At 39.9% G+C, this 16,928-nt stretch overlaps 1 protein-coding gene across 2 annotated transcripts in view; it reads right to left on the bottom strand.

Moving 5' to 3' along the window:
* Nucleotides 1-314: 314 nt before the first annotated feature.
* ELP3 (elongator acetyltransferase complex subunit 3) overlaps nt 315-16,928 on the bottom strand; it is a 95,869-nt gene continuing 79,255 nt past the window's right edge. For both annotated transcript variants that reach the window (XM_045055611.1, XM_019828610.2), the window contains exon 15: nt 315-1,548. In XM_045055611.1, the coding sequence (XP_044911546.1) occupies nt 1,472-1,548 (77 nt within the window). In that variant the 3' untranslated portion in view covers nt 315-1,471. The remainder of the gene's footprint in view (nt 1,549-16,928) is intronic.

The following is a 16,928-nucleotide window of genomic DNA, read 5'->3' as shown; positions in this document are numbered from 1 at the left end:
TCCCCAGTGGTGTGTGCTAACAGCTAGTGTGGCGCATGTGCTGTTAGTTTGATAGTTTTGTTTTTAAAGGAGAAACAAGGATAATTGAGAAGTAGCTAAATCCCCTAGACTACACTCCCGGAAAGCCTCTGTAGCTCCACAAGCCCCCAAGAGAGCCAGTGTCATCTGCCCTGTGGCAGTGGGATGAAAAGGCAAACAGCACGAAGGAGGAAATAAATAGCATCGCAGATTGGAAACCCAAACCGGCAAATTCATAGCAAATGTCACTACATGTGTAACAGGGAGAGGGGAAAAAACCTTACATGAGTCTTCTCTATATGTTGAAGATTTTATTTTTCAGGGGAATCAATTCCATTTAATAAACCTTTGTAAAATGCCACAGAAGCCAGGGGGCACAGGTTTAAGCCATGCTCTTAAGAATTGGCCCTCTCCAGGCTGAGTCTCTTCTGCAGATTACCTGGAAGTTACAAAGAGGAGTTCCTGAATACAAACCTTTGAAAAAGCCAATCTTTTTCCTATTTTTGGATTTGGGCCAAATGCAGAAAGTGGATTTTCCACTTTTTTGCTTTGATAGGAGTTGAACTCTTATCTTTTTTCATTTAAAACAAGCCAAAGTCCCTCTTAAAGAATCATAATGCAGGAAACCGCTTCTGTGGAAGCGAACCTTGACTTAGGGCCACACAAGCTCAGGCATGTGCATGTCAGACTCTGCCTGCTCAGGACACGCAAGAGGGGAAACCAAATGCTGCTGCCCACGCTGTTCTGCAGTTGTCTAGAGTAGGGGGAGCACAGACAAGAAAAAGTGCAAAATAAAGGGTGTTTGTAAGGGCCCAGAGTAGATGGGAGACCCCCACATGAGAAAGGCTGGTTTCAAGCTTCGCACACAAACCTACAACTTCAATTCCTCTCTCCTCATCACACTGTTATTTCAAACATCAGCATGGGAATCAGAATTATTTCCATTAAAACAAGAGCTCATTTTCTTGTGCCAGAATGTATATAAAGGCCAGAGATCAAAGCCTGACAGTTTTCATGTTCCAGCCTTTTTGTCCCTACAGTATATAAATAACCTACTCCCAAGTTTACTCCTCAAATGACAATAGCTAGCTTTACTTCATGAATTATGGTGTCCAAATGAGTTGATTAATTTGCTTTTGTCACTGTGCATGAGTCATGGTAGATCAACTGCAGGCTTCATGCAGACTTTAGAAACTGGATACATGACTCAAGAACACGCAGCAGCTCTGGGCACCAGGGGCTTGGTGGGCTTGGTGGGCTTGGTCGGCAGGCGCCTGGCCTGGCCCTGAACGCAGTTTCCAGTCTCTGCAGCTGCAGGATGAGGGTGAAGCTCCTTGCCAGGGAGGCAGGGTAGGTCCATTTGTTTTGCTCGGCCTCTCTGCTGAGTAGTCAAGGTATCTTGAATCTTTATTTTCTGCCAGGGAGGACACTGCATCAAGGTGGGCCGGTGTGGCTATTTCAGCGTCTTTACCATGTACGGCCCTTGTAGTCTGTAGCCAATCTTTCTGTAATAATTCCTGGTGCCGACCCCTGTGAGGCAGCAGAAAACCAAAGAAAGAAGAGTATTAAGCGTAAACTCCCGTAAAAACCCTCAAAGGCCAGCAGATGCTCCTCTCTCAGCTCCCCCCCCCCCCCATATTTCCAGTCCAGATCGAACCTCATTTTAACAAGTTTGGAACATTTTTATCATTTTGAATACAGGCTGTATTAAACTATAGAAACTTTGTATTTTAGAGCCTGTGTATTTCAGTCCTGTTGGCATACCATGAGAGGAGGTGGATTTAAGTGTGACCTGTCCACATTCTAAATGGAACCAAACAGTATCACAGTTCCCCGGAAGGTGAAAGAGAGGGGAGACGGGGGAAAATGGGGTCTTCACAGAGCCTAGAGAGGGAAGGGGCACCGAACGAAAAGAAGCTGTGCTTCAGTGTCAGTGCAACATGCCCTCATCGTGAGCAACAATTTCAACAGAATATTGGTCACATTAAATTAATGCTACTTAATTTGCATTTTATTAAAGTTTTGTTTAACTGGCATATTTCTTTCATGTATGAACAGTGTAAGTACCAGAAGTTCATACCTGTTTTAAGTTTGCATGCATTTAAGCAACATTAGCTGATTTAAGGCAATACTAAAGATCTATGAACTTTCTTTTTTTAAAAGGGATCTACATATTGAGTTTGAGAAACACTATCCTAAGTGATCCCTCTAAATAAAATACTGTCCCACAGAAGATGCTGAGAGCTCACAGGAGGATAAATGCATGGCTTATAAGGTAGTGTCTACTGGCGTGGTTAAGAGGGGACGGGCTCTGGATCAGTTTGATCTGGGTTTAAGACCTGGACCCATCATTTTATAGGTCTGTGGCCTGGGTCAGTTACTTAATTTCCCTGAACTTTTTTTTTTTCCATATAATTTATTGTCAAATTGATTTCCATACAACACCCAGTGCTCATCTCAACAGGTGCCCTTCTCAATGCCCATCACCCACTTTCCCCTCTCCCACTCCCCAGCAACCCTCAGTTTGTTCTCAGTATTTAAGAGTCTCTTATGGTTTGCCTCCTTCCCTCTCCGTAACTTTTTTCCCCCCTTCCCTCTGGTCTTAAGTTTCTCAGGATCCACCTATGAGTAAAAACATATGGTATCTGTCTTTCTCTGCCTGACTTATGTCACTTAGCATAATACTCTCCAGTTCCATCCATGTTGCTACAAAAGGCTATATTTCATTCTTTCTCCTTGCCAAGTAGTATTCCATTGTATATATAAACCACATCTTCTTTATCCATTCGTCAGTTGGTGGACATTTAGGCTCTTTCCATAATTTGGCTATTGTTGAAAAGTGCTGCTGTAAACATTGGGGCACATGTGCCCCTATGCTTCAGTACTCCTGTATCCCTTGGGTCAATTCCTAGCAGTGCTAACGCTGGGTCATAGGGTAGATCTATTTTTAATTTTTTGAGGAATCTCCATGCTGTTTTCCAGAATGGCTGCACCAGTTTGCATTCCCATCAACAGTGCAAGAGGGTTCCCGTTTCTCCACATCCTCTCCAGCATCTATAGTCTCCTGATTTGTTCATTTTAGCCACTCTGACCAGTGTGAGGTGATATCTCAGTGTGGTTTTGATTTGTATTTCTCTGATGAGGAGTGAACACTTACAGCAATGGCTAGATGATCTAGACAGAGAATCAATAAAGAAACAAGGGCCCTGAATGATACATTGGATCAGATGGACTTGACAGATATATTTAGAACTCTGCATCCCAAAGCAACGGAATATACTTTCTTCTCGAGTGCACATGGAACATTCTCCAAGATAGATCACACACTCGGTCACAAAACAGCCCTTCATAAGTATACAAGAATTGAGATCATACCATGTACACTTTCAGATCACAATGCTATGAAACTTGAAATCAACCACAGGAAAAAGTCTGGAAACCCTCCAAAAGCATGGAAGTTAAAGAACATCCTACTAAAGAATGAATGGGCCAACCAGGCAATTAGAGAAGAAATTTAAAAATATATGGAAACAAATGAAAATGAAAATACAACAATCCAAACGCTTTGGGATGCAGCAAAGGCAGTCCTGAGAGGAAAATACATTGCAATCCAGGCCTATCTCAAGAAACACGAAAAATCCCAAATACAAAATCTAACAGCACACCTAAAGGAAATAGAAGCAGAACAGCAAAGACACCCCAAACCCAGAAGAAGAGAAATTATAATAAAGATCAGAGCAGAAATAAACAATATAGAATCTAAAAAAACAGTAGAGCAGATCAATGAAACCAAGAGTTGGTTTTTTGAAAAAATGAACAAAATTGGTAAACCTCTAGCCACGCTTCTCAAAAAGAAAAGGGAGAGGACCCAAATAGATAAAGTCACGAATGAAAATGGAATTATTACAACCAATCCCTCAGAAATACAAGCAATTATCAGGGAATACTATGAAAAATTATATGCCAACAAACTGGACAACCTGGAAGAAATGGACAAATTCCTAAGCACCCACACACTTCCAAAACTCAAACAGGAAGAAATAGAAAACTTGAACAGACCCATAACCAGAGAAGAAATCGAATCAGTTATCAAAAATCTCCCAACAAATAAGAGTCCAGGACCAGATGGCTTCCCTGGGGAATTCTACCAGACATTTAAAGCAGAGATAATACCTATCCTTCTCAAGCTGTTCCAAAAAATAGAAAGGGAAGGAAAACTTCCAGACTCATTGTATGAAGCCAGCATTACTTTGATTCCCAAACCAGACAGAGACCCAGCAAAAAAAGAGAACCCTGAACCTTTATTTTATCCTCTGTAATAATGTACTTAAGTTTTCAGGATGTTGAGTATTAAATGAGATAGTCTATGGAATGTGATTAGTGCAGGGTCTGAAAAAAGCCAATTCCTCAGAAACATTGGCTGTTATTATTCTTTTAAAGCTGTTTACGATCTGGTACCCAACTATATTTCTAGCTTTATCTCTTGCTACACCTCTCTTCTTAAAAATTATGCTTCAGCCTTGGTGAATTTTAAATTTTTTTAAGTTCTCTGCACATGTCTGGCTCTTTTTCTAGCTTCCAGGTCTTTGCTTATGCTTGTTCCCTCTAGCAAACTAATCAAACCTAAGAAGGGGGTGGTGGAAACCTCCATTTATAGGTCAGAAGCACTGGTAACAACCTGGACTTGCAATTGGCATTTGAAGTGAGGACACTCTTGTGGGCCTGAGCCCTTAACCTGTGGGATCTGAAGCTGTCTCCAGGTAGATAGTGTCAGAATGGAGTTAAATTACAGGACACACAGCAGGTGTGGCAGAATTGCTTGATGTGTGGAAACACCCTACATCCGGTGTCAGTAGCATAGGTATTATTCAGAGTATCATGTGTAATGTGAATGAAAACAACTGCGGTTTTCTTTACAGTGTTCTGCCCCCCAGAACTCCCCATGGTGGACTGTGCCACTGTTGGCGTCCCTAAGTGGTACGAGTTCTTTTTACCTTTTTCTTTACTTTGTATTCCTAGTGCTGAGTATTGTGCATGAAATAGAGACTCTTAAATACTGAGAACTGAGGGTTTGATGAGGGTTTAAGGGGAAAGTGGGTGATGAGCACTGAGGAGGACACCTGTTGGGATGAGCACTGGGTGTTGTATGGAAACCAATCTGACAATAAATTATATAAAAAAATTAAAAAACCAAAAAACAAAACAAACCAAAAACCCAAAGAACTGTTAGCTCTTTCAAGTCTAGCCTAGTTCTGTAGCTCAAACATTTGCTACTTAGGAATAGGACTTTCCCACTGTTACTTACTGGAAGTAACAGTACTATATCATGTGATGACAGGTCACTGGACAATTTCCCTTTTAATTCAAGGATTACTGAGAAACCACAAGAGACTCCTAATGATAGGGAACAAACTGAGGGGTGACAGAGGGAGGTGGTTGGGGATGAGCTAGCTGGGTGATGGGTATTAAGGAATGCACTTGTTGTGATGAGCACTGGGTGTTGTATGTAAGTAATGAATCACTGAATTCTCCTGAAACCAATATTGCACTGTATGTTATCTAGAATTAAAAAAAAAAAAAATAGGATTACTGATATTCCATCTTGCACAATTTCACCTTGTCTCTACATTCTAATCATTACTTCTACTCAACATTGTGGCTTGGGATACAGCAAGAGGAAAACACACACAGAATATAGGTCAGATAGTAGCACACACCCACTGAACATAGGAAGACAGCTCAGAACCCCCAGAGGGGTACAACCACTTTATTGTTTGTACTATTTCCTAAAGCTCTCATTCCATAAGCACATCCTATAACCCAGCAATTATATTCCTGAGTGAAGAGAGAAATGAATGCTTATATCCAACGAAAGACATTATTTATAATATCCAAACAGGAAATAACCCAAATATCTATCAGTAGTAGAATGGATAAATTATATTTTCACCCACAGAATGGAAAAAGGAACTATAGCTATCTGCAAGAACATGGATGAACCTAAAAGGCCTAACATGTATGAAAGAAAGCACATATGAAAGATCCCATCAACACAAAGTGCAGACACAGGTAAAGTTAATTTTATGGTCCTGGAAGTCAGAGTACTGGTTACATCTGGAAGATGGTATGAACTGAAAGAGGGAAGGAGAGTCTCCTGGAGGGCTGAAAAAGTTCCATCTTAATCTAATAGTTACATGGGAATACAATTCACATGCAAAAACTAATCAAGTGGTACACTTAAAATGTACTTTATTGCATGTAATATCTCAATTAAGAAAAAGGCTCAAGAGGGGCACTCCATTTTATAGATGTCTCAATGTGTTTTGAGAACTCAATTTGTCCAGAGAATTTAGGAAAGAAGGTAGAAGGAATAGGATGAGTGGCTCATTCCACACTGAACCCTCAACTTGGACAAACCCACCACCAGGAGACCTCGGAATATACTTCCCCTATCCACAAAGAAGCTAGAATTCATAGCATTTCTCTCTCCATGCTAGCCGCTTCCCTTACTTATAGTCCTGTTGTTCGGTCGCCATGCTGTGCTTCATTTGACTTGGGTGTCTATCTTCCTAGAATGTAAGCTCTTTGAAGTCAATGACTTCCATCATTAGGAAGTGTCTGGCATATAATCAACTATTGTACTGTATTCAGTTATTATGTTGTATACATACAAAGAAATGTGCCCCTGAGGGATGTCTTTAAAAAGAAAAAAGAAAGAAAAAAAATTGCCTGTATGTTAGGTGACAGGTAGTGAAAATGACTCAGTGTAAAAGGCATGAAGGGCAGGGCTTTATCTAGTTCCAGCTTTCTTACCTTGTTAAAGATTTAGAGGCAGCTTTCTGATTTATACTGTTATCTCTTACAAAGTTGCCCCCACATTTTAAAGACATAGCTCTGGCTTTTTATATTTTCTAATTTCACAAAGTAGATGCCATTTTCCATGGACTTAATTTGTTATGGAGAATATGTAAAAGTAGAGGTGATGTATCGAACTTCCATATACCCATTACCCAGCTTCAACAATGATCAATTAATTCGCCAGACTGCTAATGCTTCTAGCTTTCTACTCATGTGAAGTCATAAAATACATTTGGTTTCCTTCCGGTTCTGCTCAGCATGTTCACTGGAGGCATGTTTTAATTGCCTTCTTTCAAATAAAGATGGTGATATCTCCTTTACCGTTAATTACCAGACTGAGGTGTACTGTTGGTCAAAGTGCATCCTAGAACAGCTACACCTGTCATCTGTCCACCATAACCAGCAGAGGTGAGACAGAAGCAGTTCCTTACATCTAACACAGGACAGCCCTCGGATAAGTGCAAAGTTCAACAGAGTGTGCCCTGATTTCCTAAGCTGCTGAAAAGAACAGCTTTACTGGGGTAACACTAAGCATTCCTCAGTCATGATTCCAACTGAGCATACAGACTCCCTGAGCTATTTCTGCCCTTATACAGGGCATGGGCCTTAGAAACCATTACAACTTGAGAAGAGGCATTCATGCTTTGTGCTTTTTTGAAAGAAAGGTATATTTTCAGGCTCCTATCTTTGTTTCCACTAACATGCAGTAGCACGGAGATGGAAAATCTACTTCTGGACCCTTTGGGAAGATTTAAGTATTTTGGGGAAAGAAGTCTGACCTCCAGCGGGTCTGAACTCCAACCTCTTAAACAACTAAGCAAAAATATGCCCGTTTGTATTTCTTTGTGCCTCTTGTTTCTGGACAGCTTCCCCACCTCCATGCCCCTGCTGCATTTCTACATTCTGCAGAACAGGCTGGTAAAAGCATTAGCACTCTTAGCCAGCTTGGAAGAGAACAGGCCATCACCGGGGCTGGGTATGGGCCACACCCTGCTCCCTTTACCCCTTGGTGCTGAGCAGGGCTCCAAACAGTCCTCCTCACAGTAACTTTCCTCTTGTTAGTCGGCCAACAGCAAGCAATTACATTTCACAGCTGACGTCTGCCAGCCTCCTGGACTGACGTAGGCAGATTGTGTCACAGGCCTCAGCGTTAACACTGCTCCTGCCCTTGAGAAGAGATGCAGTGGACTGTACAAGTAACTGACTTCTCAACCTGATCGCTTGGGTGTGTCTGCAAAGCCCGGTGGGCTAGGGAATGAGCAGGACTTGAACCGATATGCAGCAGTCCTCAGGGTGCCCTACTAGCACTGTTAGTAGAGCATTCGGGATGGGGAGGGCAGGGGGTGGTCCAAATGCCTGTTTTGTTTTATCCTCCAAGTTCTGCAACCCACAACCCAAATTCACCTATATTGTGGGGGCCTTTTTCCTACCCTTGGAGGCAGAATACATGTTTTAGCTTCATCGCTTTGCCAGATGTGATATGATCAAATGAGATAAGGTGGAAAAAGAGTATCCAGACACGTGCCTAGAGTAATATTCTGTGATTTGGCTTTGGTCACCAGCCTCTTTAGCTACCTTCAGCCACATCACATTCCTGAAGCCAAACTTGAAAAAGGAAAATATGTTAAATCAACCCTTTGAAACTTAAATCTGATTTTTCTGAGTAGGTACAAAAGATTGAGATGATGATTCATAATCATTAAAAAAAATCAGTGAAATAAAAACAAACTGTTTTAATTACTTTTGGGTTCAATTAATCAACTATTTATTGAGTACTTGGTATGTGCCTAGCAGCGTTAATACAAGGCAAATGTATTCATTAGTTTCATTCATTTGCTACTAAAATGAGACTTTATTACATCTCATTGATCGCTTAGTTGGATGGCACTATTTCACTCTTCAACAATGCCCACGTAGGAGAGTTGGGAAAGGTTTTTATTCTGAATGTCTGAAAATGAACCAGTTAACTCAATGACCTTAAATCTTTGAAAGAGAGTTTTCTTCCCATGTTATTTAAAAAAAAAAAAAAAAGAAACTTACAAAATTACCCACATGTAATCTTAGCTCTTCAAAGCAGCTGACTATTTCAAATCATTAATAAAGCACATTAGTACCTTATTCTCCATCATCTTGGATGATACAGAGAATATCTGAGTAGAGGTATAAGATCCAACCTGCTACCCAGCACCCTAAAATTCCTCTATCCATTCTGAAATGGCTATACCAAGGTAATAGCGAAGACAAAATGAACAAAGGATAAAAGTAGATAACTTGTATAGCAGTTACACAGAATTTAAATGAAACCTACTGTGGTAACTTAGAGTAGGATGACGGTGGTAGGTTATCTTACAGCTCTTAGATTTTTTTCCCCTCACACAGTGTCTGACCTAGGAGAGCCCACAAACTTCTAATTCAAAACTGGACTGGCTCTGTTCATATCAGTGCAAAATATCTGCTATGTCACAGATCATTCCCACTACTTTGCTCACGTCCCAAATCATTAGTGTGTCTCTGCAGAAGTTAAAGACTGTGCCATCTGCAACCTGGAAGGAAGTGGTATCCCTTATAGTCTTTTAAAAAATTGACTTTGAAAAAGCAAATGGTCAAACAGGAAACTCCAGAGATCAGTCCCTCCACTGAAACAACCATTAAACTGGAAAAAAATAGAACCAACCATTTTGAGACACTAGAAATTGATAAGACACTTATAGCAACCGGGGTGGGGGGGAGGGGGGCACTTGATGAAGGAGCTGCTGAACTCTGAGAAGAGAGCAGCAGATGTAAACCACATACCCTCCCCCATTCCTATAGCAGTTAGCTGAAGCCAGCTAGCTGTGTATTTTGTTTGGTTTGGAGGCTCCTGGAGGAACTACTGCCTTTGCTTTGGCCTCTTCTTTCTGTGCTGGGTGTTTGTTGTAAGATTTGAAGAGACATACAGCACCCTCCCCCATTTTTAAAGATCCAGACATTTAAGAAAATCTCTGTCAGGTCACAGGCTGATTGCAGAGAGGACAGAAACTTTAGTGTCCACATGCAACAAAGAACTGACTTTACAAAAATAGTTTGGAAAAGTCACTACACAAATGGATGACTGCAGCCCTTAAGAACAATCCCTGAAGAGGGGGAGAATCTTTTATATTATTCAAATGTGCAGTTCTCAACATCAACAACAAAAACAAACCCAGGAAAATAAGGCCATTCATGGGAAAAAGAGAATTTGACAGAAACTGTGCCTGAGGAAGCCTAGATACTGGGATTACCAGGCAGAATCAACGGTATTAAATATGCTCAGGAGCTACAGGAAACCATGAACAAAGAACTAAAATCACTAAGGGGGACTGTATCAAATTAAAAAGTTTCCATACAGCAAAAGAAATAATCAACAAAATGAAAAGACAACCTACGGAATGGGAGAACATATTTGTAATTCATATATTGGATAAGGAATTTTATCTAATATACTTAATTCCTACAACTTAGTAACAAAAGTCAATCTGATTAAAAATGGGCAGAGAAATTAAACTGACATCTTTCCAAAGAAGATATCCACATGGCCAATAGGTACGTGAAAAGTTGCTCAACATCACTACTCATCAGGGAAATGCAAATCAAGACCACAATGACTGACCTCATTCATACCTGTTAGCCTGGCCATCATCAAGAAGACAAAAGAACAAGTGTTGGCAATATGTGGAGAAAAGAGAATCCCTTGTGTACTGTTGGCTGGGATTGCAAATTGGTGCAGCCATTATGGAAAACAGTATGGAGGCTCCTCAGAAAATTAAAAATAAAATTGCTATATGATACAGGAGACAAAGTGTTCAATTCATCAAGGTTTAACAATTATAAACACACATACACCTAACAACAGAGCCCCAAAATATATGAAGCAAAAATGGGCAGAATTGAGGGGAGAAATAAATAGTTCTACAATAAGAATTGCAGACTTCAACAGACATTTTCAATAATGGCTTGAAAAATAAGACAGAAGATCAATAAGGAAATAGAGGACTTGAAAAACACTTTAAACTGATTAGACCTAACAGGCATATACAGAACACATCACTCAGCAACAGCAGAATATGCATTTTCCACAGGGGACATGAAGCATTCTCCAGCTTAGATCATAAATCAGGTCATAAAAGAAAACTTAATAAATTTAAAAAGACTGAAATCTTAAGGTAAGAAGAAAAGTATAAAGAAAAAGAGATTGAAATTACTAAAATTAGAAATGAAAGAGAAATTTATTTATAGAAATAAAAAGCATTAGAAGAGAATACTATGAAGAATATTGATGTGTGTATACACTAACACACTGGATAACCTAGTTAAAATGGACAAATTCCTAGACACACAAACCACAAAGATTGACTCAAGAAGAAACAGGTCTATATGGTCCTACAACAAGTCAGGAGATTGAATCAGTAATAAAAAACCTTCCAACAAAGAAAAGCCCAGAACTAGATGAATTTACTTGTGACTTCTATTAAATGTTCATACACACACACATGCACACAGCATACACACGTGGAATATTGTTCAGTCTTAGTAAAGGAAGCATAATCTTTTAATGTTATAGTATGAATAAACCTAGAAGACACTATGCTAAGGGAAATAAGTCAGACACAAAAGGCCATATACTGTATGATTCCACCTCACAGAGACAAAGTAGATTAGAAGTTACCAGGGGCTGGGGTGATGGGAGAATTGAGAATACTGCTTAATGAGGACAGAGTCTCTGTTTGGGGTAATGAAAATGTTTTGGAAATAGTGGTGATGGTTGTATAACGTTGTGACTGTAACAAACGCCCCAAAATGTATACTGAAAAATGGTCATAACGGCAGGGGCACATGAATGGCTCGGTCGAGCATCCAACTCTTGATTTCGGCTCAGGTCACCATCCCAGGGTCATGGGATTGAGCCCAATGTTGGGCTCTGTGCTGAGCATGGAGCCTGCTTAAGATTCATTCATTCTCATTCTCTCTCCCTCTCTCTCTCCCCTTCTGCTTTTGTAGGCCTCCCCAAAAAAAAATTAAAAAAAAAATTTTTTTAATGTTTATAATGGCAAATTTTATGTCATATACAATTTACTACCTTCCCAAATTGAGAAAACAAGACTTCAAGGTCCATTAACTATTTTCAGGTGTTTGTTTGGGGGCAGGAATGTGGATAAGGGTAGGATATCTTTAGAGAGAAACCAGCCCAAAGATGGTCTATATTCTACAACCTAGTAGAAAGGCTAAGTGGCCAATATCATAGATCTAAAGGATTAAACATTTAGATAGGCTTATAAAGGGAAATACAGAAATGTCCTCATGGAAGAGAGATAGCAGACAAAAGGTCAGATGCAGGGGTTACTTGTGGGGGCCTGCCAAAGTCTACTTAGGACAGTGTTAGGTATAACTGTGCTGCCATGACTGGCTCTATGAAACCCTGATATTGGGTTTGGGACAAGAACTCTTGAATCTACATATGGCCAAAGACAGTCCATCCTGGGAGAAGGCTAAATGAAGTTTTCTGTAGAAAGGGACTGGGTAACTTAATCTCAAGTTAATGAAAACATATTTAACTTAGTAGGCAAAGGTGGCCGCCACCAGATCTTCTCTTTAAAAGTGGATATATTTCCTCTCTTTTAAAATGTGGGCTGGCCCAATGACTCTGGTAACCAATAGAATGGGGCATAAGTCACATTGTGGTAGACAGTCTCTAAGAGGAGGACTCCCAAAGTCCCTGTCTACTGGTATTCAGTCTTGCATAACCCCTTGAGTGTGGGCTGGACTTGTTGACTTATTACTAAGAGTAGGTATAAGGACTGTAGCTCCCATCTCAAGGGGCCGTCTCTGTGATCACTCTGCTGAGGGCAGCAAGCTGCCACGTGATGAGCAGCCCTTTGGAGAGGCCTACATGGCATGGTCAGGAACTGTGGCCCTAAGACCAACAGCCCATGAGGAACTGAAGCCTGTCAAACCACATGGTAAACCTGGAAGTGGATCTTTCAACCCCAATTGAATCCTGAAATGATTACAACTCCAGCTGATACCTTAACTGGAGTTTTATGAGATGCTTTGAGGCAGAGGTACCTTGCTAAGTCACTTCTAGATTTCTGACTTATAGGAATTGTGATGACCGCTTGTTTTCAGACATTAAGTTTTGTGATTATTTATTACACAGCAACAGATAATGAATATAAGATGTTCTGGGACTTCTAAGTCTAGTCTTTGCTCCCTTCCTTTAAGAGCCCAGCCTTCATGCTATGAGAAATGCAAGTCAGGTAGAAAAGAACCAAGGTGCTCATGCTGACAGTCTCAACTGAGCACCCATTACCAGCTAGAACTGAAACTCCAGACAAGCCAACCTAGTCACAGCTGATGGCCATTTAAGCCACCCCACCCAAGGTCCTAGACATCATGAAACAGAAGTGAGCCATCTTCTCTATGCCCAGTTGAATTTCTGACCCACAGAATCACTAAGAAAATAAATTGGTTGTTGTATTAAGCCACTAAATTTTGGGGTGATGTGTTACACAACAAGAGATAACCAAAACAACCACTAATTAGTAGGATTTGCAGTAAGAGGTAACAGGGCACATAGGATATAGATCTGGGGCTTCTGGACTGCTTTACCAAACAACAGTGATTCATTCATAAATGGTGGATAAAGCAGACAACTGGATGCTCAGGGAGGTAGAGGATTGGGGGCAGGGGGCATAAGGAAATATAATCCCATGGCCACAATCTAAAACCCTAAATCCATCAGTTAATGTCTCAGAAATGTGAGTCAGAGACAACAGTTCAAGCCATGTGATAAAAAGAATAAGAAATTCCCTGTTATGTCTTGCTGGAATTAGAAATGCTTAAACTAAAAAGCTCTATAAAAACAGTATCTTGGTTGCTAAGGAAGGCAGCATCAATGTTTTCCAGAATTATTTAGTAATCTGTTCCCCCAAAGGGGAAGAATCTGCCAAATCCTTGCCTCTAAGATCTAAAAGAGGAAAGTTTTATAAAAAATTGAGTGGATTATAACAATGTCAGATATTTATAGAAAAGAACAGTACTAATCACATGAAAGTTACATTGATAAGGAGTTAATACTGCAACAAACTAAAATCAGACATTGTGACGAACAGCAGATGATGAGAAGTCTAGACTAGACAACTCTGGAGAAGGCTTCCTTCCTCAGAAAAAAGCCGATGAAGCGTCTAACTTTACAACAAAGGCAGTCATTTATATCAAAGCACCCAGACCTCTCAGGAATATTATTAGAAGCCACATGATATAGCACTATTCCTCTTCCCAAGCAGAAGTACAGTCGTAATTCCCAATATCTATAAACTAAGAGGAACAAGAATGGGGAGAAAAAGTATACATATGTTAAGCGTGTCAACATTAGCAGGGCTGTCCTCTGGGACATTAATGTGCACATTTCTGAGATACAAGGACATTTGATAGCATGGACCTAGGAAGAGAAACAGCACTTGCCAGATGCTGTTCCTCATGTGCCAACAAGCTACTACCTACTCCTATCACTAGCTTCTGCCTAGGAAACCTCACCATAAGATCCAAACAGTGGACACTCACCAATGGCCTATTAAGGAATATTTGGAAAACATGCATTAGTTACTATAGTCATGAAATACAGAGAGAGGGATGAGTATAATGCACTTGATATGCAAAGTACTACAATCTGGTACCTGATTCTTCTACAAATGAATGAATAACAAATCAGGGAATGCAGAGTCCTGGGAGGAGCTATGCAAGGATGCCTCCACAGTCCAGCTGCAATACACACACCAGTTGGCAAACATTTAGCTAATTTCTTATCTAGCAAAATAGTATTCCATATCATCATTGCTAGTCTAGTGATTAAGAATCAAATTCTTGTAGCAAAGCAGTATTTTATGTTTTTATCTATTATCTTTAAACAGAAAGATATTACCCACCACCACAATACAATCCTATTGGAACATGCACCAGAAAAGAAATATGGGGGCACCTCAGTGGCTCACTTGGGTAAGTAAGTGGCCAACTCTTGATTTTGGCTCAGGTCATGATCTCATGGTTTGTGAGTCTGAGCCTGGCATCAGGCTCTGGGCTGACAGTGCAGAGCCTTCTGGGGATTCTCTCTCTCTCCCTTTCTCTCTGGCCCTACCCTGTTTGCACTCTCTCTCTCAAAAATTATTTAAATAAACATTTAAAAAAACATTTAATTGTTAGAATGCTAAAGTGGAATAAATACAGGAATATACAGAACCCTAACAATGTGCATTTCATTAGGGGATAATTTATTACAAGATAAATTATGTAAAGGGATGAAACAGAAACTACAAAAGAGCACACAATCTTTCCCCTTCCTTCCTGAGAAGTGCTATGCACACAGCACACAGGCGGCACAAACTAGTTTGCATTTGGCAGGCCTCCTGTGTCCTTACCAAAGAAATAAGCCAAAATGAGAGAAAGCTTTTCTAGGCATTTTGGTAAGGATCAAGAGTCCATTACCAGACACATCTAGTTACAAACGTACGCTTCTTTTCACCTAGATTATAATGCAGAGAATAAAACTACCTTCACCTTAAGTAAAGGGAGATGGGTTGCAGCCTGGAATACAGGTGAAGTTTCTGGGGTTCAGTAAGTAAATCTAAGCCATTTGTAGTTTAATGAAACCAAATGACTGTTATTTTCTGCCCACATATCATTAAACACTGGCTCTGGGGTACAAGACCATGAATTTTAGTCCCAGGAAATCATATTGGATTATGTAAGGCATAGGCATGTTGGTTTTTTCACTAGTAGGAATTGTAGATGTAGCTTTTAGAATCATATTCTGAGCATCATGATTTTAGAATGATCTCCTCTCCACAGTGACTTGTTTACTCACTCTATATTTAAGGTTTAAGGATTATTCATCCTATATATTTATCTTCCCCCCTTCTCTCTTCTTTGACTTTAAATGGGTTTAAACAAAATGGCTAACAGTCTCTGACTTCAGTGGATTTCTGTCATCAACCATTCAGACATTTTCCTCATTTCTCACCATCACTGTGTGATCTATCAGCCTTGTACAATTCTTGGCCAATGGCCATATTAATTTTCTACTTGAAAGAACACAAATAGGATACTGCTTATGACGAAGGTACTAGGGGGAGCTTGGGAATAGCTGTTTGTCTTGATGCATAGTAATTAGCTTGGCAAACAGAAACAGTAATATGATTGGATCTGATACCTAGCCAAAACTGCCAAAAGAAAAAAAAAATCATCTGTTGGGTATATTAAGTGGCTTTTTAAATAGCAGCTATCAACAGTTATATTTGCCCTTTTGGAAATGGTACGGGCAGCGTAACATCAGAGATCTCCAGTTTCCATGGTGATTATTAGTGATGGCATTTCAAATGTTGTAGGTTAGGTTCTACAGTATAATCACTTGTACTTGACACCATAAGACAGAGAAGAGAAAAAAATGGCTTCATCCTAACATATTTAAAGGAAAGAGAGATAAAAATCCACATAGATAAACATCATGGCTTTTAAGTAGATACAATTTGTTAATCTTAAACAGGTGTATGTTGACAGAAGCTACATAAGCTGGTGAGAGATACTAAAGCACTTGGATATAATAGGGACTAATTAATTGCTTATTTAGCAGTAATTAACTGCCCACACATGTTATAAACTGGTTGTTCTTACCTTACTGGTTTACCCATTTTGTATGTACAAAAAAGATTATTTTCTTATTCTGAAGCAATTAATCATGAGTTGAGATATAGTCTAAGTAGAGAGAAAAATTTATCTTCCTCTGGAGTTAAGGATAATCTGTGGGGTGAAGATTGAGTTAACTGTGCACCCCAATTTCAACACCCCTCAAGGTCCAGGCAGTAGTATCTCATACTTCCTTGATCTGCCCTCTCAACTCCGGTCCCTTGAACATAGGAGACACTCAATACACTTGGTGATTCTGATGCTGATGAAGCCAATCATTTCATTTTTGCTTTAATTTTCAAATTTAGAGTTGATGGTTAACTTTGAAATACAGTTTACTTACGAAGACAATTATATAT

Source organism: Felis catus, chromosome B1 (assembly GCF_018350175.1).
Source record: "Felis catus isolate Fca126 chromosome B1, F.catus_Fca126_mat1.0, whole genome shotgun sequence".
In the NCBI taxonomy this organism is placed as follows: domain Eukaryota; kingdom Metazoa; phylum Chordata; class Mammalia; order Carnivora; family Felidae; genus Felis; species Felis catus.
This window is presented reverse-complemented; position numbering and strand designations above follow the sequence as displayed.